Below are 25,698 nucleotides of genomic sequence, written 5' to 3' on the forward strand. Positions count from 1 at the left end.
TACCCCTCCTCCTTTACCCCTCTCCTATCCCCACCCCCTTCCCCCCCTCCAAAAAAAAAAAAAAAAAAAAGAAAAAAAAAAGGAAAAAACCTTTCCCATCAGAGAAAGAGGGAGATCTCTTTGGAAACATGGAGCTGCTGTGCTGCGAGGTGGATCCCATGAGGAGAGCTCTGCCTGACCCGAACTTGCTCTACGATGACCGCGTTTTGCACAACTTACTAACCATAGAGGAAAGGTATCTGCCTCAATGCTCCTACTTCAAGTGCGTCCAGAAGGACATCCAGCCCTTCATGAGGAGGATGGTGGCCACTTGGATGCTGGAGGTTCGTACATCCCGGCCCCTCGGACGGGGGGAGGCAGAGCGGCCGCGGGCAGCACCCCGGCCCCTCTCCCCTTGCAGCCCCTCGCTCTTCTGGTCACCGGGTGCCGCCTTCTTGTCGATCCCCTCTGCTCCTTGTCCCCGTCCGGAGCCCAGCCGGTGCGGAAAGGGGCGCGGGGGACACCGACAGCCCGCGGGGGCGGTCGCCCCTTCCGGGGGGCTCCGGAGCGGGGTGCAGGAGGGGAGGAAGCGCGGCGTGGTGGTGGTGGGGGGGGAGAGTTGGAAAAGTCATTTGCAATTAAAAGCAAAGAAAATCCGCCTCCGGGAGCGCTTGTGATTGAGGCATTCCTGGGAAAAAGGAGCAGCACGCGGGGCAGGGCGAGGGTCGGGGGGTGCCCCGTGTGCCCCGCGTTCTGCCCGGCGAGGGTTCCGTGCCCACGTATGCAGTGGGGAGGACGTGCCTTCTTCTCGCCATGTTGCGCTGCATGCGGACTCTGCTCGCAGGCGCCGAGCGCGGCTGCCCCCGCTGCTTCCCGGGGGCTCGGGGGTGCCCCCCGGCCCCGCGGAACGGGATCCCCGGTGTGTCGGGGCCGTGGGGCCGGCGCCGAGCCCCCCGTTCGCCCCGAGGCTTCAGGCGCTGCGGCAGCGGGCCCGCAGACCCGCAGACTCGCTGCCTTGCGCTGGCCCCACCAGCCATCCTTTGCCCCTTCGGATCTCCTTTGGGGGGGACCTTTCCGGAGTTAAACTCCGTGGGCTGGAAAGCCCAGACTCCCCGCTTAGTTTTCATGTGCGATTTGTGCTTTTTCTCTGCGGCTCCGATTTTTTGTAAATTTTTAAAAGAATTTTGCTCCTTGCTGCCTGCTAAAAGGATCCAGGCGGCTCGGGCTCTCTCCACCCCACCTCGCCCTCGCTATGTCTCTCGTCCTTCCCCCACAACGCGGGATTGGGGGCGCAGGGCTGGGGGACACCCGGCGGGGGAATTTTTACAATTGTCGGAAACGATAGGGGATCGTCCCGGGATGCCACCAGCCCCAAAACCGGGACCGCCGGGGAAGTTTTGATATTTTTTATCGATTTTTTGAAAATATGACGAAATAAAAAAGAAAAATTGGGTCGCAAAGGAAAAAAAAAAAAAACTCTGAGGCTGCTCTCTTGCTGCTGGATGGGGCTTTTCGGCTCTCCCACACAGTGTCTTGAATTCATTTCTTACTGAATGAACTAAAGGAATGTGAAAGCCGATTGACAGCCTTCCCAGCCTCTCCACAGATCTCCCCCTCCCCCAAAATTTAGCTCCCCGGGAAACAAAAATAGGAGCAAAAGCAAGGGAAGTAGTGGTCTGTTTGGTGGGTTCACTCATTTATTTATTTTTTCCTTCTTGTCTCTTTCTTGCTTCCCACTCCCGTTTCCCCCTGGACTGCCCCATCGTTCCCTCCCCACGCTCCTCACTTGCAGGTCTGCGAAGAGCAGAAGTGCGAAGAAGAAGTTTTCCCTCTGGCCATGAATTACTTGGACAGATTCTTAGCTGTGGTGCCCACTCGGAAGTGCCATCTGCAGCTGCTGGGGGCGGTGTGCATGTTCCTGGCCTCCAAGCTGAAAGAGACAATCCCCCTCACAGCCGAGAAGCTGTGCATATACACGGACAATTCCATCAAACCCCAAGAGCTGCTGGTAAGCAGCCCCAATTCCTCCCTCCTCTCCGGCAGAGCACCTTTCTCCCTCTGGCACAGCACCCAGCACTTCGCCACCCAGCCCCTGCCTTTTAGAAAAACCCACGCTTTTCCCACCTTTCTGAACGGCCACAAACTCTCAGGGGCCAGCGCTGAGGGCGGGGGACACCCGCGGGGACATCCCTGTCCTCCGAAGCCGCCTGGCAGTGCCGTGCGGCGCTCCGGCCGCTGCCAGGGGTTCTGGGGCTGGCGGTGCCGGGGGTGGGTCCGTCCCTGCCGTGTCCCGTTTGTGTCCCCGCCGTGTCCCCACGGTGTCCCCACAGGGGACCTCGCCGGGCGCACGTGCGCGGGCGGGCGGCGCGGCGGCGCCACCTGGCGGCAGACACGCGGCGGTGCGGGGCCGGGGCCGGGCCGGGGGGCCCGGGATGCTCGAGGGGGGCCCGGGATGCTCGGCCGTGCCCGAGAGGCAACGGCACCCCCTGATGCCCGGGGAGTTCCAGCTAAACACGAGGAAGAACTTCTTCCCTGGGCAGTGACCTAGCCCTGAACAGATTGTCCAGAGAGGGTGTGGAGTCTCCCTCACTGGGGATATTCCAGAATTGTCTGGCCACAGTCTTGTGTCCTGTGCTGTGGGATGGCCCTGCTGGAGCAGGGAGGTGGCACCAGATGCACCACTGTGGTTCCTTCCAGCCTGAGCCATCCTGTGTGATAAGGCTCAGTCAAATCACCTCACGTCTGCTGCTCCTCTCAGTTCAGATGCAAAGGAAGTGAAACAATTTGGTAATTACTGAAGGAAATAAGTGACGTCTACATCATGATGTGGAGCACTGGATGTGCACCAGGGCTTCTTGGTGATATGGATGCTAGGTCAGAGAAATGGCCATCTGAGTTGTTAAAGAATTTTTCCTATGAATCACTGGGAATTCCCCCTGGGGTGGGGCTGGGGTTGATAGCTCGTGCTTCCACAGAGTTAAAGAGCCTTGCCTTCAAATCCTGCCTGGCTGGCAGGACCACGAGGTGTCAGTCCCCTTGGTGGCACAGATGGGCAGGGGAAGTGCCGTGGTCCCCACGTGCAGTTATGCAGAGCAACATCCCTAACCTTCTTGTGCCACGTGGATTTAAGCATGTGTTTAAAGTGCTTCCTTGTATTTGGTCCTCTGGGTTGACTGTTCTGTCTCAAAACCTGTCACATCAGTAATGCTGGGAAGAGCTGGCCTTGAGTTCACACAATCATCGTTATGTTCCAACATTTTACAGGTTTTCTTGAGAAATTCAAAAATCCCGTCTGGTTTCTGCGGCCTTTTGCATATCTGTGAGATTTCTCAGAGCATGGAGGGCTCTGTCATAATCCAGCAGGAATGTCCGTAGGAAAGTAACTTGCTGTTAAAGTGGGCATCTATTCAGGGAAAGGACTGCAGAAATGGCATTGTGGGGTCCATGTTTATGGTTTCTCAGCAACGCTGGTTGACGTCTCCGCGGCTGCAAAATTAAAGGACTTTTTTTTTCTTCCTGACTTGCCAGCTCTGTCAGCTCAGCTGGGGCTCCCCACCACGCTGGGCTCCATCAGGCATCATCAGGACTCGGGAATCAGTGCGTGGAATTTAGTTAATAGCTAATAGTTGACGGATGAGACAAATGTGAGCTGGAGGCCTGAGCTTTGCTCACTCTGTGGGGCACTGTGAGGTGTTCAGAACTCAGTTTAAATGTTGAAACATGCAGGTCATGCACCCCATGGCTGGATCTGGGTGCTGTTTGCACATGGAATCCCATTTCAGGGAATGGCCGGTAGTTACGTACACGCCCAAGCTTTCCTTTGATTGCAGTGGGAGTTTTGGGCGTGCAAAGAATCTGGGAATGGCTCCTACATGATTTACTGGCAGATAATTTACACAGGCTACTTCTTGGCTGTGTTGTGTGTGTTTCCTTTCTGCAGAGCCTCTCTTGGAGTAGTTTAAGCACCATCAGATTTATCTGCAGGACCTTTGGAGTACAGTTTTGGGAGGCAATGCCATCAAGCCAACTTCCCCAGTTTTGAGAAAAGGAATGTATATCTAGGTTATTTTTGTGCATGGCTGTCCCTAGGGCTTTAAATGGCTATAAAGTAAGGACTATAGCCATTTAAAAGAAGTTACTAGGAAAGGACCACAGTGACCTTGGCAATATCTAATTGCAGTCTAAACTTTCTGGGTGGGCATTCAGCACTGGATAAAAAAAAAAAAACAACAACAACAAAAAAACCTTGGCAGGAGCTGCCAGGTCTCATTATTTTCAGTAGAGCCTGACATTTCTGGTGTTCAAAAAAAAAAAAGAATATAAAGTCAACAACTTCAAAGCAGTAGAGGCATATGGAAAAAAGGGTTTGAGCAAAACAAATTTAGCAGTGATAAAGTTATAATAAGAAATAAGCAGAGGTTTTTCGCAGGCTTGCTTATGGCTTTTCTTGTCTTGTGCTCTCCCTGTCCACCCTCTGCAGGAATGGGAGCTGGTGGTGCTGGGGAAGTTGAAGTGGAACCTTGCAGCCGTCACCCCACACGATTTCATTGAACACATCCTAAGGAAGGTGCCTCTCCCTAAAGACAAGTTGCTTTTGATCCGGAAGCATGCACAAACCTTCATCGCCCTTTGTGCCACAGGTAGGCTCAGCTGCTCTGCTGCTGCTGCTGCTGCTCATAGTGTGGTTGGAAGGGCAGATTTGTTCCTGATGGTGCTTCATTCCCTCCATCCTTACATGATGTGGGAAGAGGAGCTAAATCCCATGGGACTGTTTGCAAAGGGTGTTGTGAATCAGGTCCCAAAACTGTGCATTGGGCAAAATTCTTGTAGTAGTGACCCATAGTGCAGCTGACATGTGTGGTGCTTTTGCAGTGAAGTCTTGTAAGGCTGGATTAGAGCATCCTGGGTTTTATTTTGCCCATTCACTGCTTCTTTTAGAGAGCCACAGATCCTTTGTAAGGAGAGCTCCAAATACAGAAGCTGTTATGGCACATTAGCCCAAAATGTCTTCAGCTAATGCATTGCATGAATGTGTTCATAAACTTTTCATTAACTGGACTCTGTCCAGATGAAAGGCAAAATTGTGTATTTTACCATTTATGTGGTACTGCCACATCCCTGAAGCACAGGGAATGACAGTTTAAAAGGTAATTACTTTTTTTAAAAAAATGGGATTCTTTGCTATCTTCACCCCAAGAAAGCAGTGAAACTACCATGTTTTGTAGGGAAGCATTGCCCTCCCTTTTTGTCACAAAGCTGAACACAGTTTCTGAAGATTTCTGTGAGAATAATTGCCTCTGTGAAAGAGAGGCTTTTTAATTTTGACCTGTCTGCAAAACACTCGTTTTTGTTTCTGTGTTACTTTGTTGTTTGGGTTTTTCTTCCCTCAGTTACTTTTACAGAATTAGTGTACTCTGAATTTTCATCCGAAGGGTTAATGGTAAGACTACTTTTTAGAAGCTGGACCTGAATTAGATAAACAGCATGCAGTGTTTTCCAGAGTCATTATCAAGTAGTGGATGGCTCAGTGTTTGAATTCACCAGTTTGATGTACCTAGTCCTTTGTGATAGGAACTGTTCTGCCTGTGTGTTTGCAGAGGGGAAGTGAAGACGGGGTGCAACTTTTGGGTTTGAATGCCTGCTTCTTGTATATAAGGTGTAGTGACTGCTTTTACAATGTTGGCCAATTCTTTCTATCTCAGTTGATCTGTTTCAGAGATTTGTATATGGTCTGTGTTAGGGTAATGGACTTTTTGGTTGCCATGATGCTCAGACCTTCCCTTCTTTTCCCACTGCTCCTTGATTCTTTTCAGACCAAAGACCACAGGACTCAATAGAAATATTGCTCAAATTCTGCAGGATCACTCTTGGTGATTTCTTTGCCTTCTCCCCTTACTTAGGATGCATTCACTGTTCTGCCTTGTATGATATGAAAAAGATGGTCTTTCCCATGGACATTTCCCTGGATCTTCACACCCTCAGCCATCAAACTGCAATACAGCTCCGTGTTGCCTTCCAAACCTGACAATCTTCCCACTCTTGTTGCTTTCACTTCCTCCAATAGTGTTCTGGTTTGTTTGCTTTTTTATCCGCACATCATTTTCTTGAGAGCCTTAGAATTTCATTATGATTTAACATCTCAAATTCTGGTCCATTAATCCTTTGCCCTTAAAGTTTTCCATATAACCAAACCATTGCAAGACTGTGGTCCCTGAAAGAGTGTCCAAAGTCCATGACTTCTTTCCACTCCATGAATTATTTGGTGGTTAGCTCCATGCTCTAGAAGTCCTTTTACTGAGATCCAGAGCAGTGCTCCCTCTCCAGCCTTCAGCCCAGTCATGCAGTTCCCTCGTGTGTCCCCCATGTGACCTGCCTCTCATGTTGTATGTCTCCAGTGCATGAAATGAGGTCCTTTGTGTAGAGTTTAAAGAGACAACAAATTAAAGTTTCTTCCCTTGAAAGGGAAAGAGATAATTTTTGAGTACAGGGCTTCCCAAAAGTGAGGGCACTGTGGTGCTGGCTGGAGATTTCCTTTTCTTCTCATGCCATTGTCCACAGACCACTGTGTAGTTTTGAGGAGGACCCACAACACTTTTTCGTTTTGAAAGCAGAGATCTTACCCAAGCACTCAATACCACATTCCCACATTACCTGGGAACTGCTACCTCAATTTCCATTGTGGAAATGTTGTTCTTACTACAAAATTTCCCTTTCACTGCCACTCTTTGAAGAAAAGCCCCTTCTTGTCAGACTTCCCTTCCAGATTCAGTTGTCATTTCCTTTCCTTGTCCTGTTTGTTGCAGAGCTCTCATCAGCCACTCTGTTTCTTCTTTTTTTCCCTCAGAGCTGCTGCTCTCTGCCAGCTCAGGCTAAGCCTGGTGTTTCATTTCCCCATTTGCCTCCTTTCAGCAATAGGACCTCCTCTGACATGTGGCTCCCTCTTCCCTTGCTCCCCATGTGTGTTTTTAGGCTGAGTTTGACTCTTTACTATTCCCAGAGCTGACCTGGCTGCCTGGCTAACAGCTCTGGTCTGGAGCACAGCAGTGAATCTATTTCTATTTCCTGATTCATCTCAGCACAGCTTTCTCAGCTTTACTTTAAAGTATCATACAAAATCTGGCATATTTTGAACTTTTCTCCCCCAGCCTTAGATCTTCTTCAGCAACTGCTCCATTTAATTTCCCAGCAACAACATTTTACCAGGTGTTCCCTGCCTGCACAGAGCTGGCTTTGATCTCAGTCCTGCAGCACTTAGTGTCAGTAAATGAAGAGGGAAGCAGCCATGAACAGTTACTGGATGTGTGGGATCACAGTGATACTCATCACTGTTCTCCTTTCCATCTGAATGTTCCCCAAAAGGAGGTGATATTCCGTTCTTCTGCATATTCCTTTCAGTCATGTTTGGTCACTTTGGCACTCTCTCTGTTTCTGTGCCTTTATTTTGAGCCCAGTTCCTGAACCAAGCTGCGTGGATATAAACCCATGGCCTCTCCCCAGTCCTTGCAGTGATTAATGATTCACATGAGCATGACTGGAACTGGAATGTTTCCCTCTTTGCCCTTGGTCCCATCGGAGCATACGGCTGCTGAGCAGGACAGAAGCTTGTGTGTCCTCCTGAATAAAGTTTTCTCTTTCATTGCTCTGCACTCACAAAGGTTTCAGGAGTCTTCTTTTCCATTAGGAGGGCATGGAAGTAGCATTTTCCTCCAGCTGCCTTGTTCACTGTGCAATAAGTGTGCATAGATGGGCACTATGCACTGGCATGGCCTGATCTGTCACCATGTCATTGTTTTCTCATCCCACTGGTGGCTCCCTGTGCAAGCCAAAAATCTCCTTCAGGATGCTTCTGGATTTTCTAGGCACCAAGAGGATGCATTTGGGGCCTCTAAGTGGTGCTTATGGCTTCTCTCTTAGGAGGGGAGACTGAGGGAGCTGGGCTTGGTTAGTGTGGAGAAGAGAAGGCTGAGAGGAGATTGCATTAATGTGTATAAATATCTCAAAGAGGGTGCCAGAGGACGGTGCCAGGCTCTTCTTCAGCAACAGGATGAGGAGCAGTGGCCATAAACTAAAACACAAGTTCCACCTCAGTGTGAGGAAGAATTTCTGTACATTGACGGTGGCAGCTGCCCAGGGAGGGCCTGGAGCCTCCCCCCCTTGAGAGATTCCAAACCCACCTGGATGTGCTGCTGTGTCACCTGCTCCAGGGGACCCTGCCTTGGCAGGGGTGTGGACTGGGTGATCTCCAGACGCCCCTTCCAGCCCTAATGATTCTGGGATTTTTCAGCATGGGATGTTCCTGTTCAGCTGTGAGCCCAATGGAGATCATCCTTGTTTTGCTCGCTGGGATTGTGTTGCTTTTCCACCCTGCCCACACCTCCATCTCTTTACTCCTCTGCATCCTTTGTTCCTCTGTCTCTCTGCACAGTGCTGCACAGCTTGGAAGTGTTCTCTCAGGGGTTGGCCAGTCGCCTGTGCTGAGCTCCAAGCCAGGGAATCACTGCTGGAAGGAGTGGGAGAGGGCAGTGGTTGCAGAGGTGTGTGCAGAGCCTGCCACGCTGCTGCTGGAGAGAGAGCTGGGCATTATTTCCTTACCCTTGGGTGTGCTCATCATTTCTTCTCTTGTATCCTCTTCAGAATCTCAGATGCACAACTGCTTCCTTGTGTTGCATTCTCCTCTCAGAGCCTGTACATGCCACAGTTTTGGTGCAGGGTACCCCTTTTTATGTGAGAGCCTGTAAGGGAATGGTTTTTGAGGGAGGGTGGCCTGTGCATGACAGGCTTTCAGAAAGAGGAGCTGTAATGGAGACACTCATCTCTGTGAGGAGCTTCCCAGGATTTTAGCTGAGTGGCAACCAAAACTTGGAAGCAGAAGCCTTTGCAGACTTGCAGAGATAGAAGGCAGCTTGTGTAAAAGCCTGGACTCAGTCCTTTGCAAGGTCATTTCTGTGCCTCAGCTGAGTCCTGTGGCAGGTGGGATGTGCCCATGGTGGATCCAGCGTCTCAGGCCTCGGGCTTGTGTCAGCACAGAGGCCGAGAAAGAGCAGCAAAATGTCAGCTTTAAGTCAGTTTCATACAGTGTGCCAAACCTCTGCCCACTGTTTCTGGGACATTAATCATCTACACTTGAAAGCTGAGAAGGCTTTTTTTAACTTCTGGGCCAAATCCTGCATCCTTCTTCAGACAGAAGTTCTGTGGAAGTCAATGGGAGTGTTGTCTGAGTGAAGACTGCAAGATGAAGTCTGCAACCCTGGTAGAGGTCTACGGGGTGACCACACAGAATGAGGCCTGTTTGCTCCTCAGCATTCCTGCTGGGCAATTCTGCTCTGCATCCCCTTTTCATCCAGTGTAAGGTACCCGAGCCTGGAAAGTGTGATACAAGTTTTATTTGGGACCTGTTCTTTGCAGAGGGGAAGAATGAAGCCTGTGGAGGCTTCATTATGTAAATGTCTTAAGAAATAAAAATACATCTTGCAAAGTGGCAGTGCTTGCAGGATATTCTTGCATAGCAGAAGAAAGAATAATTTGCACTCATTTATTGCTAGACAAAAGAAGAAGCTCTTGCTTGTTCCAGCCCTTATCAGTATCTTGAGCTTTCCAGCCAGTGGAGCCACAAGAACCAAGGAAGTGCCATCAGCAAGTGGTCAGGCCCTCGGGAATGTTTCATGACCAGTGAAGCCTGGAAAGAGGAGGTGGAAAGAAATAAAGAGAGCATGTGCTGATACAAGCTGGCATCACTCTGCAGCTGCCAGGAGAGCTGCCCTCCTTTCTGCCAGCTGCAGGTCTGACCTTTTGGTGGTTCGAGCACTAACATCATCCTGATCCTTGGTTAGGAAGGTGTAAAATAAGTGCAAATAAAAACCAGTGCAAACAGTTGTTCAGAAATAGTATTTACCATCAACTAATGAGCATATTGTTGTGAGTGCTCCTCTGCTTTGCGTAGGTTGTTCAGTGTGTTTCCCTGCCTTTACCTCTCTTGTGATGTGATAAAGCATTAACATTTAGGATACTTCAGACCCATTTGTATAAAGGCCAAATGCTGCTTGCTTTAAGGGAGGAACAGAATTAGATGTCTGCCCTCCCCCCTACTCAAAGGATGGAAGCACTTCTGCATCCTGGTTTACTTGAAAGTTTTGTGTTTGCTTTGAAGGGCTGAAGTCATCTGGTTTTGCCTTTAAAAGTAAGAATAGTTAACGTGAGGAAAATTTGCAGTGTCTTGGAGAAATGCAAGAGGAAGAGAAAAAAAAATGGCCACTGCAGATACAACCAAATGTATTAGAAAAAAAAAAATAACACCACACTGGCTCTGGAATTGCATTTGGATCAAAGCAGACAAGAATTAAATTCACTACTTCCATTGTTTATCTTTGACTTTTCTTTTAAACTTAGATGGTTAAATATAGATCCATGCTTGTCTTCATAGTACTGGCATTGGCTGGGTGAAGTCTGAGGCTGGCTGTGACTATTATCTACATGATTTTAATGTATCAATACCTGCTTTTCTGATGGAGGTAACATACCTTTTTTTCCTCCCTTTTTTCCCCCCACCGTGGGAAGAATTACCTTCCTTATGGCAGCAGTTTCCAACTCTGTAAATAAATAAATATCTATCAAATTACAGAGATGAATATTGGCTGCTGAAAAAAAGCCCAACCAGCAGCCAGATCAATGAAATGGGTCATTTTAAGAGTTCCCCCATCTGACTTTGACACACTGAGCATGTTCAGCCTGCTATTTGTCAGTGCTCTTCTCCTTCCGATGGTTTTATTTGTTGGCTGCAAGTTAAGGCTTCCCCTTGCAGGACCTCTCTGGGTTCCTTCCTCCAGTTCCCTTCTGCTTTGGACTGACTGTCAGCCTTGCATTTTCCTGGCTTGAAGGCAGTGAAGACCACTGGATTGGGAGAGAGCCAGCAAAACAGCTCAGCCGCGGTGCTCGCAGCCCTGGAACCTCGGCGTGGATTACGTGTGCTCCACTGGCAGAAAAGCCTCCTCGTGCCCCGGCTGTGTCAGCTCCAGGCTGAAAGTGGGGGGCAGATTCAGGGTACCCTGAATTTGCTTGGTGACTCTGGCTGGCTGGTCCACAGGTGGCTGTGTTCCAAAGGGTGCTGTTCCTTGCACTGCCTTTTTAATTTCCAGTGCTGAAGTCAGTGGGGTTGTGCAGGGCTGGTCACTTGTTTTTGAGGTTGTTTGGGAAATAGGTGATATTAAAATGGACATGGGATGGTTTCTTGTGTATATTGCCTGGGAATAGAAAGTAAAACAAGTTTTGCTTTCTAACAACCCAGTGTCTTCCCTTGAGGTGTTCATGTGCTCAGATTCTCATGGACACGCGCTGTGGCACTGCTTCTCTAACTTATAATGAGACTCCTTTGTACTTTTCCCATGGAATGGCATAATCACAGAATCAATTAGGTTGGAAAAGACCTCTGAGATCATCGAGCCCAACTATAAACCTATAAATCACAACAGAGTTAGAGTCACAGCCATGCTTTAGATGCAGGCTCTGGGTGCGTTAGTCAAGTTTGCACACAGAAGGATTTAGCCCTTAGCCTTGCTTCAGATGTCCAGGGAGAAGTGCTGTTTATAAAATTCCATGTGCCCAGTAAGAAGTGCTTTTTATAAAATTTCCCCCGTAGTTCAGGTTTCATCATCCTCCTACAAGAATTCGCAGTAAATGCATATGTTTCAGCTCACATTTTTAGGTTCTCTCTCTGTGCACCCCCTTTTATAATTTTTCTTTAATCTCAGGGCAAATTTTTGGCCTAATTTGTAGGAGGGACAGTTTTACCTGGGTGAAAACCAAGTGAGGATGGCGAAACTTGTCTTGTTGTCATGGTAGAAGCAGAGATAAAGGTTTATAATTGAAAATAACACGTAAAAAGCTTGTTTTGAATTTCTCAATGGAATCTAAGAGACTGGGGGGGCGGTTCTGCATCCCCTCAGATACGGTACTTAATATTTATGCTTTCATTGCACCTTGACAAACATTTCACGTAGTTATTGCTTTGCTTGAATATGGAAATATGTTAATTATGGCCTTTATTGCGCTGCCTGCTCTTTTCCTCAGCCTTTTCTATTCAACCCTCTAGGTGGCCCAGCACAATGTGGCTTCTTTTCTTTCAATGAGCTCTTTCCACACTAATAGGGTCCAGGGTGATGTGGAGAACCATGTGCACAAAATTGGTGCACCACCCCCCATTCCTTTGTGGGCATGTCAGGTTAAATTCATATCAGCAGGAGGGTCACTGCCATGATTTTCAATAGCTCGAGATGAGGTGATGACTTCAGACAATGGTGCCACACTCTCCAGTTGGAGACACTTGCCTCACCAGTTGCAGTAGTTAATTAATATGCTAAAAATAGAAGCCAGTGATACAAATCGCTGCCTGTTGTACAACAAAGACTGGGCATGTGTAGCTTTGATAGCCAAGTTTATGGTGCTTGTTATGGAGGGAAGTTAGTTTAGAGCTAGAGGCAATGTAAGACTTTCTGGATGCTGAGCTTTAGTCACTCTGGGCCTCTGGCCATTCGCTCGCTGTCTCATTTGCATTATGAATGACATTAAGGGAGCTAACAAGGTTATTGGGCATAGAAATGTTCGCATGTGACCCCACGTGGAAGCAGACCTACAGCAGTGCTAGTTGGCAGGGACACTGTGCCTCTTTATTCAGCTTCCTAGGAAGACAGTTTCTGGGAGTGGATCTAAAACCAGCCACGAGAACACCGGTGTTCGAATAACGTGGAGGTCGTGATGCGAGGCAAGGAATTTCAGAGGGCAGGTGGAGCTGTGGCCTTTGCTCAGCCCATTCTGCCTGCACGTGGCACCTCCCTGCACCATCTTTTAATACATCCTGCCTGAAACTCAGGACAAGGAGAGGAAAATTATAGAAAATCAGGTGCTACCTGTAGTTCCTATGCATAAAGTAAGAGATGGTTTGGTATGTCCATGATCAAACATGGAAGTTGCTTCCCAACTTAGGGGTGTGGTTATCCCTTATGCATGTTTGTATAATTCTGTGTGAGGTAAACATGAAAATGATTTTGATCACAGAATTATTAAGCTTGGAAAAGACTTCTAAGACCGTGGACTCCAACCCTAACCCAGCACTGCTGTGTTCACAGCTAAACCATGAATCCAAGTGCCACATCTGCATGTGTTTTGAGCATTTGCAGGGATGTGACTCCACCCCTTCCTTGGGCAGCTGGTCCAATGCCTGATCACCCTGAAGAGATTTTTCTTGATATCCAATCTAAACCTCTCCTGGCACAACTTGAGGCTGCTTTATCTTGTCCTGTCCCTTGTTCCCTGGGAGCAGAGCCTGGTCCCCAGCTGGCTGCACCCTCCTGTCAGGGAGGTGTGGAGAGCAATAGAGCTCCCCTGAGCCTCCTTTTCCTCCAGGTTAAACACCCCCAGCTCCCTCAGCCGCTCCTCATCAGACTTGTGCTCCAGCCCCTTGCCCAGCTCCGTTCCCCCCTCTGGACACGCTCCGGCCCCTCAGTGTCCGTCCTGCAGTGCCAGGCCCAGAACTGGACACAGCCCTTGGGGTGAGGCCTCCCCAGTGCCCACATGTGGCAGGGGCACAGTCACTGCCCTGCTCCTGCTGGCCACACCATTGCTGGCCCAGCCCAGCAGCCATTGGCCTTCTCGCCCACCTGGGCACGCACTGTGGGCCAGCAGGCCCAGGCCCTTTCCTGCTGGGCTCTTCCCCAGCCTGGAGCTGCTGGGGGTTGCTGGGACCCAGGGGCAGGACCTGGCACTTGGCCTTGTAACCTCATCTCTCTGGCCTGGGCTCATCAATCCAGCCTGTCCAGGTTCCTCTGCAGAGCCTTCCTGTCCTCAAGGAAATCAACAGTCCTGCCCAACTTGGTGTCACCTGAGAACTGACTGAGGATGCACTCGATCCCCTCATCCAGGTCATTTATCAAAGAGAACTGGCCCAACCCTGAGCCCTGGGGGACACCACTGGTGACTGGCAGAAATTGCACTTCCAGGCAATCCTGGAAGTGTAATTCCTGCTCCCCCACCATGTGCCGAGATCAGCATATTCAGGGCTGTGTCCTGCACTGAGAATTTGGGAGTCAAGGTTCTCCTGTTGTCTTACTCATTACTGGGGGGCACTATAATTTAATTTCCAAGAGTCAGCTTTCCTTTGTACAGTGGGTTCTTACTATTACAATAGTGCATAAATTATTTTTTTTTATAATAATGGCATTCCATATTCCTTACTTCAGCCAGTGGGAATTTGCCCTTCAAAAGTGTCTGTCACAGTATGATGTCTGGTAGGAAGCAGCATCCAGTGTTGGGCTTGCAGGTGGGAACCTCCTGGTGGCTTTGTGAGACAGAGAAATCCAGGCTTTGTGAGACAGTTGAAACCAGTCAGGGTTTCAACTCCTCCTTTTGTCTCCCCACTTCTAACAGCCCTGTTCTGGTCCATCTGGGGGAATGTTATGTCCCAAGTGCCATTCTTACTGGACTGCTTCAATCCCAGGGATGTATTCCAGCCTGGAGAAGAACATGCTGTCTCCACAGCTATTGAACTATGTGCCAGCTCTGAGTTTGGGAGGCTGAGAGCAGCTCTCCATGTGTCTAAAACCTCAGTGGTTACACAGACATCAGCAGGGTTACAGAATTTGTGAACAGAGGGGATTTGGGATCTGCAGCAGGACAGTTTTCTGTAATCTGTTTCTATTGATGGAATGTATTGCTTGTAATTTATTTCTTTTGATGTATTACTTTGGTTTACTCTTCCTTCTGCTCTAATTCCCCCAGCTGAAAACTGGTCGAGAAAGGTTTGCTAATACTGAAAATTGGTAGAGAAAGGTTTGTCAATGAGTTATTGTTAAACCAAAGAACTTGCAAATCAAGTTTTATTTTAGGAATATATCAAGATGTGGGAGAGCTAGTATTTAGCAAGATAAACTAGTGCTGATAAACCAGTGTCTGTGGCAGTATCATAAACCATAAAATTGTTTTATAAAGATCACAGGATTTTATTTTAATTTCTCTTTTGATTTAACAGATGTGTGAGAGGAAGTTCTGAAGTATATTTCCAGCTTGTTTATTAAGAAATAGTAGTAATGACAAATGCAATCTTTGTTCTTTGATTTCATAGCTATGGGCTGTAAGTGTTCTCACTTCCTAATTGCTAAGGTAGCAAAGATGAACCGTTAATTAAAATCTCTTTCCCGGACAGGTCTTTATATGCTGGAATTAATTAACTCTTTAAAAATTGACGTGACTAAAAATCTCATTTTGGTCCTTTGTGATACCTTATTCCAGTTAGTTTTCTAGTTATACAGAGAGGTCTAATGTGACCAGGACCCAAATTTCTGACATAAATTACAGAAAGCCTCCTTCTTCTCTTTCCTTTCTTTAAAACTAAGGAAAGACTATTAAAAATTGTCCAGGTTTACTTTATGCATCAGTGAGAATAAAAGACTGAACCGCATTTCCATTTTAATTTGCAGGTCTGTTCCCCCTCCTTTGACTGCTTGTGATGAGCAGTGTGACTAATGAGCTCCATGGGACCAAAAAGAGTGGCACTTTTCCCTTTCTTCTACTTCCCCGGGTTTTATTCTTGGGTGTGGTTTTTTTATGTTGCTTGCCTCTGATGTTTTGCAGCTTTTCTGGTCTGAGCTTGGACTAATTCCCAGATCTGTTCTTGCAGATTTTAACTTTGCCATGTACCCACCATCAATGATAGCAACTGGAAGTGTGGGAGCAGCCATCTGTGGCCTTCAGCTTGATGATGGGGACAGCCTCACGGACCTCCTGGCCAAGATCACAAACACAGATGTGGTGAGTGTTCCACATTCCTCTTCTCCTTTCACTTCCCAGGGTGTGCTGGAGAACTGGGCCTGATCCTGAAGACTGAGTGGAGCAAAGGAGGGGGTTGCTTCTGCAGGGAGGTTGAGTCTCCAAAGCTCATTGATTTCCTGGAATTCAGTTTTTATTCAGGCTTTGCCTGCCCAGGCTGATGGTCCAGCAGGCTGAGCTTCCTCAGGAGCCTTGGGTGATGGAGTGAGCAGGCAGCATTCCTTGGGGCATAAAGCAAACCAGGAGGTGTTGTGCTGCTGTTGGTCCTGTGCTTGAAATGGCTCTTCAGGCCCTTCTTAAGGTATCACCTAAAAATTCTTGGCTTGGAAGAAGTGAAAAATGAGCTAATTTCAAGGCAGGACATGAGAAAGGCACAATTCAAGCTGTCCTTAACATGTGCTAATTTATTGTTTTTAATTCACAGAGCAAATATGTGACATTATTACATCTGTGATAGCACTGTTAAATGAAGATTTGGGTTTGTGATTTGGTTAAAAAGGGGAAAATTTAAAGGGGAGAATTTTGATTTTTTTTTTCTTACAATCATATTGATCCTAATTTTCAAATGCATTTCTGGGGTTTCCTATTTAATTTAATTTGAATTGGATTTGCACAGAAAAGGGAATGTTGCTAATTCAGAGTGTTTGAAGTCTAAACCATAGAATCACAGAATGGCCTGGGTTGGAAGGGACCTTAAAGATCATCTCATTCCAACCTCCCTGCCTCAGGCAGGGACACCTTCCATTACCCCAGCTTGCTCAGAGCCCCATCCAGCCTGGCCTTGGACACTGCCAGGGATGGCACAGCCACAGCTGCTCTGGGCACCCTGTGCCAGGGCCTCACCACCCTCACAGGGAACAATTTCTTCCTGATATCCAATCTGAACCTTCTCTCTGTCAGTGTGAAGCCATTTCCCCTTGTCCTGTCACTCCAGGCCCTTGTCCAGAGTCTCTCTCCATCTTTCCTGTGGGCTCCTTTCAGGCCCTGCAAGGCCACAGTGAGGTCACCCCAAAGCCTTCTCTTCTCCAGGCTGCACAATCCCAATTCCCTCAGCCTTTCCTCCCAGCAGAGCTGCTCCAGCCCTCTGATCCCCTTGGTGCCTCTGAGAGGAGGGACACCTTCTGTGCCTGAGAGAATTGTGTGCAAGCCCTATAAGGCCCTTTTGCTGCGTCTTGAAATTTGGAAAGATTTTATCTACTGTGCTTTTCTATCCAGATCGTTTAAGTCTGAAAGAAAATACCTACAAAAACATCTTAACACTGCTTAAGTAGTTAGAGGATGGGGCTTTAATTTTTCAATGAAAATGCCTTCACACCTCTTTTAAGTTTAGCAGGATTTTTTGGTCAAAACTGTGCTTTTTGCCGTCTTGGTGAAAATATTCCCAGATCTGACTGTGCCTACATTCCTTCAGAAGAAAAAATTAATACTCTCCCCAAATAACAAAGAACTCCTACATTTTATTGTTCCTATCTTCTCTTCAAGAGTCTCTTAGCATTGGGTAGAGACCAGCTTCCTTCTCTTTGCTCCTGGTCTCAGTCCAAGCAGCACAAACTATAGAGGAGAGTCTCACTCATCCAACAAATCAGAAAAAACTGGGGACAAAAGGAGCTGCTGGATAATTTAATTGCTAAAAAGTATAAGACTTGGCAGAAATTAGAGGTGCTGTTCTTTTTTTCAAGGTGTTTTCCTTTTTGAGGCAGAGGTTACCTTAACTCCCTGCAAGCTTTGAAGCCTCAGCCTAACCAGAGGTTGCCAAAATTTTTGAGTTTGGGCAAAATAGTGTATTTTTCATTAGCCTGCTGTTTCAATTTGGGAGAAATATTTTGCTAGGTATTTTCTCTGTGAGTTTTGCATTGAAAAACTACAAAAGGGGCCAGGACTGGAAAATTTCATCCCACATGCTAAAGCTTGAGAGAGAGAAAAGCAACTGAAAATGGGGTCTCAGAGAAGCATGAGGCAGGCTTAGCAATAGGTAGTAATACCAGCCTCATGTGTAAAATGTATTGGAAAAAACCTACTGTCTGGATTGTGTAAGAGTTGGCCCAAGTCTGTGTTAGTAAAGAGTAAAGACTATTGTAATACATTTTACACTGGGACTTAATTAAAGTTGAATGAAGAGCTTCAGTTCTCTCACTTCCGAATTTCTGGTGCCTGAGAGCTGTTCCTGCAGTGGCACAATTAATTCATTGTCACTGTGTGAATGATTTTGTTCTCCAGTGGGGGCTTAGGGAAGAAGGAGAAATGAGAGTTCCTGGTCTTTAGGACCATCGTGCAGGAGAAAAGTGGGGAAGTCACAGAAATGAACAGTTCTGCAGAGGAAAACCTTCTGGCCCCCTGTGCCTCGTGGTAGCCCACAGGAACCATCAGAGTCCTTCCCAGCCAGAGGGTGCCAGGGCTTCTGCTTCATTTTTGTACTGGAGCGTGTGATTGCTTAGCATGGAAACAGATGATAGGACTTTCCCACTGGCTTTTCAAAAAATGTCACTGTCTGAGGTGAAGCATGAAAAATCTCAGCTTCAAAGCTGCAAGCAGATGAAAAGGAAGAATGGTAATGAAACCCTGATGGAACTAAAGTGCAGTGAGCTTTTCTGAACTTTCACTGTTTTATAGTGATAATTTAAGAGTGCAGTTTATTTGCTGGGAAGTGGCAGCATTAACCAGGAGGCTGAAATCCATGGTTTATTTTAGCTTTACATTAGTGTAACTGAGACTGGAGTTTGGCATGTACAACTAAAATTAATGTTTTTAATGGATGTTTCCCTAAGAATTATACCAAAAATACATTCTTAATAAACAGCATGTAGAATAGAGCCCAGCTGTTGGGTAAGCAGACAACCAGCACGAGTGTTTCTTTCAAAAACACATTGGTGTTGGATATCTTTGCATGAATCCAGAGCAGTGCCCTAGACTTGAGATGGGGCTCAAGGCATCCTGGACTGTTATTTTAGGGACAACAGTTATTTCTGGTAAATAGCTGCCCTGGGCTGTTAGGTGAGGGTTGAATCACAGGCTGGAGAAAGTGTGACAGCAGGGCCAGGCAAGCCCTGGTTTCATTACTCCTTCCACCAACCGGAATAAACAGCAGGGAGCTGCTCTTGGAGAAGCTCAGCAGCCTAAAGGGTAGTGAAAGTAGCTCTGTGTGGTGCATCTGAGCTGCATTCTCTGATTGCTGCTGCCCCTAAGAGCCACTAAGCTAATCCCACACCACTGAGGCAGAGATTTCTCCCCCTCTCCTCTCTTCTTGTCAGGCTCCACCCGAAATATTGCATGCAGTCCTGGTGCCCCCAACATATGGAACTGTTGGAGCAAGTTCAGAGCAGGCCACAGAATTGATAACAGGAACTGGAGCAGCTCCCCTGTGGAGACAGGATGGGAGAGTTGGGGCTGTTCAGCCTGGAAAAGAGAAAGTTGTATGGAGACCTCAGAGCACCTTCCAGCATCTGTATGGGCTACAGGAAAGCTGGAGAGGGGCTTCTTATCAGGAACTGCAGTAACAGGACAAAGGGGAATGGATTTAAACAGAAAGGGAGCAGGTTTAGATAGGATATTAGGAAAAAATTAGAATTAGAATGAGAATTAGGATTAGAATTAGAATTAGAGCTAGAGCTAGAACTAGAGAGGGTGTTGAGGCCCTGGCACAGGTTTCCCAGAGAAGCTGTGTCCTGCGCATCCTTGGAAGTGTTCAAAGCCAGGTTGGATGAGACTGAGCAACCTGGTCTAGAGCAAGGTGTCCCTGCTTATGGCAGGAAGCTGGAACAAGATCACTTTTAAGGTCTGTTTGAACCCAAACTGTTCTGTGCTTCTGTCTCTAACTTCACACAGCTCTGAAGGATGGGGATTGCATGTTCCAGTCTGTTCTGCCAGGAGCTGGGAACATTCCCTTTGTGGTTGCTTGCAGAGGAGAGGCTGGTGAGCAAAGAGTTAACAGACCTACTGGCAGGAAGCCTCAGAGCTCCCTGTGCATCCCTTGGTGGGTCATTGCAAAGGAAAAATAAACAACTCAGGAAGTCAGGAATTCCCATAGCATCCCAGACCAGCACTCCAGTGTGAGCAGTATCCTGTCCCTGGTGGAGCCAGATGCTTTGGAGGAGGATACGAGCATCCCCGCTGTGCACAATTACGGGATGTGAGGAGGGATAGCTGAATGGGTAGGGCACATTTCAAGACCTTGCAATCAATATTGTGCTTTGCTTGAGACCTTTCTTGGGCAAGTTTATTCCCTCACCTCCTGGAAGAGCAGCCATCCAGGTTGCATCTGGATGACACACGGAGTTGGTCTCTCCAGCATCAGCAGCCAGGGAGAGGTTTTCAGGCAGATCCAGTGCCTCTATGTGGGCAAAAGTCATCTCTAAAAGTCTGTTCCCAGATGGTAACTGGTGTATGTTGAGTGGTTTGGAAAATCTAAAGCATATTTAAGGGCCTGAAGTAGGAAAAAAAGGAAGGAACCAAGCATTTTTTAAAGGCTTGTTGAAACAGCTGGCCGTGAGCCCTTAAAAATGTGGAGTGGGGCTGTTTTGAAGACTGGATCCATAATAAATGGCATTTAAAATATCTCCACTTACACGTGCCACATATGTCAGTGCCGGGATTTTTTTTTTATTCCCAAGATCAGAGACATCCCCTCATAAAGATGTGCAGATTTCTGCACAGAAACGGAAGTGAAGAACCACCACACTCAAGAATTCAGAGCTGCAGTAAAAAAATCATGGAAATCTATCTTGAATGGATCACATTTGAACGTTGTCCCTAGAGCACATACGCCATTTATCCTCTCTTTTGTAGTGTCTAGGGCCTGTGGTTTTGGAAGCAAGAAACAGGACTCGCTGTATCTTATCCTGCCTTATTTGTTGCAGACCGCATTTTGTATGCAAGGAAACAACAGGCGAAATAGCCTCCCAGAGAAAGGAAGAATGAGATAGTTTCCTAAGTTGTCTTTGCCTGAGTTGGCAGCTGCTCCGTTTCATTCAGCTTTTTGTTCCCCAGTGAGTGCTGTGCGTGTGTAGCAACAATGGGGTGATGCAGTGACACCGCGGGCTCATGGCGGAGTTCCGTCGGGTCCCTTGGCAGCCGCGGCTGAGGGGAGCCAGGCCCCCGAGGAACAGCTCCCATGGATCAGCCACTCCGGCAGGGAATCAGTCCCTGCTCAGCTCCTGCAGCTCTGTGTAATGCAGGCAGGTCCTCCCAGCTTTTTGAAAACCCCTTTTTCACTCAGAGTGTTTGTTACAACAGCAATAAATCCCACACCTTTACCCCCTTTCAGATCTTCAAAGTATTACCTGGCAGAGATTGCCAGAAATCCCAAGTCACACTGAGCAAGGAGTATCATGGCATCTGCCCCTACATCACCCTGCTGGTAAAGCCCAATGTTGTCTTTACTCTCTCTTCTCCCAGTTCTGAAAACATTGTTTTCTCCTGTTTGCAATGAGAAATACCCACAGCAGCAACAGGAAACCAGCAAACTGAGTGGTGAAGCAAACAGTGGAACTGAATCTAGAAAGGACGCTGTTGAAACTGCTGAAAAGACCAAAAAAATGCAGAGAAAAATGCCCTATATTTCAGATTCTTAATGTTAGTCACCTTGTTTATTGCATTATTGCAATAATGTGGCAACAATAAGTGGAGAAGCTCTGGCATTAATTAGTTTTTTGTGGGGTTTTTTGTTTGTTTTGTTTTTTGAATGAGATGTCCTTGTTAGTCCACATGAGGTGTCCTCTGGAACAGCAAATTACTATTTTCTTTACTTCCAGTTGGAAAAAGAAACATAGACATTTACCTGTAATCGATGCTCTTTGTTACAGTAGCAAAAACATCCATTCAGGAGGGAAAATAGTTCTGTTTTTTAACTGCATCCATGAGATGTGAGATCACTGGAAATACAGTAAATGGATAAGATATTCTCACAGCAGCTTTCCAGGCTCTTGCTTTGGAGAAGGTCAGTGAGGTAAAGGCCAGCGCTCAGCACACAAAGGCCCCACTTTGGGAAGGAATCCCTGTTTATGTCAACAATGAAGCATGTGCTTTGGAGAGGTCTGAATTGGGGCTTAAATGTGAACCAGTGGAGGAATCCAGCCAGCTTTTGTGTGTAGGAGTACAGATGACATGTTCCACGCTGGAATTTATGTAAATCCAACTCTTTAATGCATGTCTGATTGCTGCTTTCTTAGATTATCCAAGCATCTGAGTACATGACCAATGAACAGTACTGTCATTTTGGGTATCTCCAGCATCCTTTCCATTTATCAAACCAGATCCTGCACCTAAAAATGTCCTTTTCTGATTTTCTTTTTGCAGTTAGTTTTAAGAAAGAAGAAGAGATTGAGGGCCTTAACACTTATTTGTGAAGTAATTAATAAGTATGTAGAAAACTAACCACCCTTTAACACAAAAATGCCAGAAGGCTTTTTTAGTATTCCCAGCTTTGGGATTTTGAGCAGTGCAAAGCAAGAGCCTGTTGGTTGAGTTGGGTTGGGTTGAGTGGGGGGCCTTCCCTCATAGCTTGCCAATGAACCATCAATGCCAGTTTAAAGCTGAAAGCTGGGGGCCAGTATAGGACATACATATACCACAGAAGTGTTGAAAAGTTCAAGAAAGTGAATTATGTGTAATAATCTGCAGAATCTTCTCTAGGGCTTGTGCTTTCTTTCAAGATTGTCGTGAATGGAAATTGAAATCTTTAATGATTATTGACTTGAATAAGTAGCTTATGCCATAGAGCTGCTGATTCCTCCTTCCAGTTATTTTCACTGCCACCATTTCCATCACAGCCATGAGGCTGCCCCTCACCAGACACAGGAGAGCTTTTCTTTTCCTTCAAATACTTTTCAAATGTGCTAGTAAAATCACCTGGGGATGAAAGAGTTTCAGAATAAAAGAAAAAAAAAAAAGAAAACCCAAAGTTAATTGCCTTTTTAGTTCTGTACATGCTGAAGTATAAATAAAACTATGGAATGGAAAGTACCAGAACTATTTTAATCATTAAAACTACTAGACCATATAGAAGAATGGGGAAGTTAATCCATGTGACACACACTTTAAAAAGTTTTTTATAAAAACAACAAAGGCAAACCCTGCAGTATTCTGAAGGAATAGCCTAGTCCTTCTATTGCAAAATCTGGGGTCATACTGCAGTGCATTACAGTGTTCTTTCAAGGAAGATTTGTTGAAAATAATGTAATTCATGGGGTTTTTTCCTTTAATATGTTCTTAAAACTTAATTCTCTGTTGTCAGAGCCATCTAGAACTTGAAAAATGAAAATCCACCAGTAAAATATATACACATGCAGCAAATCCCCATGAATCTTGGAGGGGTTAAAAATATGTGTCATGGGAAGGCCAGGCTGTTTGTCCTGATGGGTTTTTAGTAGTTGTTTGTATCGTGTCCCTTAATATTTGATTGACAGAAAGTTCCAGCAATGCCATCATCTATACAATAAAGCCACTTACTTGCCTAATGATGCTGTGACAGCTGGGCTGATAAGGTACTCTAAATTAGGGTTTTTTTCCTTTCACCTGAGAGATTTAACATCCAAGGAGCTTTAGTATGCAAATAACAACACTTTTTTTGAAAATTGTTTCATGCTGAATGCAGTGTGCTGGTCATTTTTACTGTAGCTTTGTTTTAAAAAATTCAGTGGTTTTAGCTCAAAATGTGTAAACCAGAGAGGTAATACACAGTGGCTTGTGGATTCCCATATGAAACAAAATCCATGTGAAAATTCCAGTCGAGGCCACTTTATAGATTTTATGTACAAAATGAAGACACCCATGAACAAATGTACAAATGAAGAAATGACCCATTTCTCTATAGGGTTACCTGGAGATTTCAGCCTCTTCATACCTGAAATGAATCATCACACTACCCATCAGAAGTTTGTACAGTGATGGTGTAAATGACCATACATGAGGGTGTTTAGGAACAGACAAAGCTGACTCCAAATGCTCGAGCCACATGTTCTGCATGTCACCACCCTTCCTTCCCCAAGCCTGCCTGCAAGGAAATTGCCTCATTAAGCTTTTCAGACTGAAGCTGCTTAAAAAAAATCTGGCCTGTTTTCAGAACGACACAGTACTTTGAAACTGCTTTAAAAGAAGAGGTTCTTACAACCCAAAAAAGCACATTACGAGTGTTGTCTGTTACAAGAGTCTGCAAACTGGTGCCCCCACACTTGAAAATGCCTTGACCCACACAGTGATTTGTTGTCATTGCCCTCTTACACACAGGTGAATGCTTACAATGGACCTAAAACCCTCCCCAGCTGATAATGGGGGATTTTCTTTATCTGAGGACAGGATTTTGCAGCCAGCAGCTGCTGGCTGGTAGCCAAGAAAAATGGGTGTTCATTACCCACTGGAGCTAATTGTGCCCATCACAAACGTCAGCGTGGCCAGCGGAGCAGATCCTCTTCACTGGATGTGTTTTTCCCAGTCCAGCTGGGATGACAAATCAGTCCTCCATGTATGAATATTTCAAACTCTCCCCAGTAACCAGGTACTGTGTAGAAAAAGGGGTGTGTTGGTCAGGGCCCAGCTCCTCAGTGTTGCAGTTGTATTCCCAAGTAGGATGACAAGTGCCTGTGGAGCCCTGTGGAGGTCAGTGCTGCATTCTGTTCTTCAGCTCCCCTGCCTGACAGTGGGAATGGTGATGCTCAGTCTCACCACCCCAGCCAGATGCTCTGAGGGCTCTGGTTAAAGCCCTGTGTTGTGAAAATCCTCCCACCAAACCCTGTGTTGCTCTATTCCCTGAAGACTTCTGGAGACACCCAGCTCTTAGGCAGGCTGAGGCCACAGGAAGTTTACAGTATTAGTGCCTTTTCCAGAAGGACTCCTCAGGGCTGCCTTTAGAAAATGCCATTTCTTGAAGCACCACATGTCCCCCTGCACAGTGTTGGATTGATACTCCCAGTGCCAGCACACTGAACGTGGTTGGCATTGTGTTCATGCAGTCACAGCTTGGGTTTTATTTTTAAGTTTCTCCTATAACTCAGGGTTTGTCAAGGTTTTCTCGCAATTTTTTTTCTGGTTAAATGACCACATTATTTGGTCTTCCAGTGTATTATCAAGAGTGTGGAACATCCTGTAAGTACTTTAATAGTCGTCTTCTTCATTGTGTCAGGTTTAAATGGGGTGAATCCTTCACCTTTATTTCTGTATTTATATTTCATGTTTGTTGTGGGACTCCTAATGGACAGGCTCCCATATTTAGGTTGCTGTACTGTACCCTGCTGTTTCCCTGAATGTTCTGTAGTTTTCAATGCAGTGGTCTCTGGAAACTGGTTTTATGTTCAGAAAATTTTGGGACATGGCACTCAGTGCTCTGGTCGTCAAGGTGATATTTGCTCAAAGGTTGGACTGGATGATCTCAGAGGTCTTTTCCAACCTAAATGGTTCTACAATCAAAGACCAGTAAAATATTAAGATTTAGAGGCTAATAAATACAGCATGAATAGTGGTTGACCCAGGGGGTTTGTACACAGTGATTAACTCTGGTAATTCAAGGTTGATTTGTGTCAGAGCAGCCACTTCTTGGAAACACCTGACTGATGCTCTTCCACTCTTCTACTAGCTCAGTAAGGAAAAAATAACCACCTTTGTCTTTACTAATAGAACAATTTGCTTTCTTTTCTCTAGGACTGCCTTAAAGCTTGTCAGGAACAGATCGAGGCGGTGCTCGTGAACAGCCTGCAGCAAGTCCGGCAGCAGCAGCAGCAGAGCAACCCCTCCAAGACAGTGGATGAACTGGACCAGGCCAGCACTCCCACAGATGTGAGAGACATCAACCTGTGAGGACATCGGCACACCAAGTCACGCTTGCTCCCCCAGACCTTTATTTTTGTTATTATTTTTAGAGTGAAATTTTTTTTAATCTGCTCCCACGTAGAACATATTTAAAGCTCTTTTAGGTATAAA

The 25,698-nt window shown here is 46.4% G+C and overlaps 1 protein-coding gene across 1 annotated transcript in view; it reads left to right on the forward strand.

The window, feature by feature from the left end:
• Positions 1-25,698, forward strand: part of CCND2 (cyclin D2) — a 26,196-nt gene continuing 498 nt past the window's right edge. Inside the window, exons 1-5 of the mRNA XM_064700950.1 lie at positions 1-323; positions 1,772-1,987; positions 4,460-4,619; positions 15,644-15,774; positions 25,420-25,698. The exon at positions 25,420-25,698 is cut by the window's right edge and continues 498 nt beyond it. Coding sequence (XP_064557020.1) covers positions 129-323; positions 1,772-1,987; positions 4,460-4,619; positions 15,644-15,774; positions 25,420-25,575 — 858 coding nt within the window. The 5' untranslated portion in view covers positions 1-128 and the 3' untranslated portion in view covers positions 25,576-25,698. The remainder of the gene's footprint in view (positions 324-1,771; positions 1,988-4,459; positions 4,620-15,643; positions 15,775-25,419) is intronic.

Source organism: Zonotrichia leucophrys, chromosome 1A (assembly GCF_028769735.1).
Source record: "Zonotrichia leucophrys gambelii isolate GWCS_2022_RI chromosome 1A, RI_Zleu_2.0, whole genome shotgun sequence".
NCBI lineage: Eukaryota > Metazoa > Chordata > Aves > Passeriformes > Passerellidae > Zonotrichia > Zonotrichia leucophrys.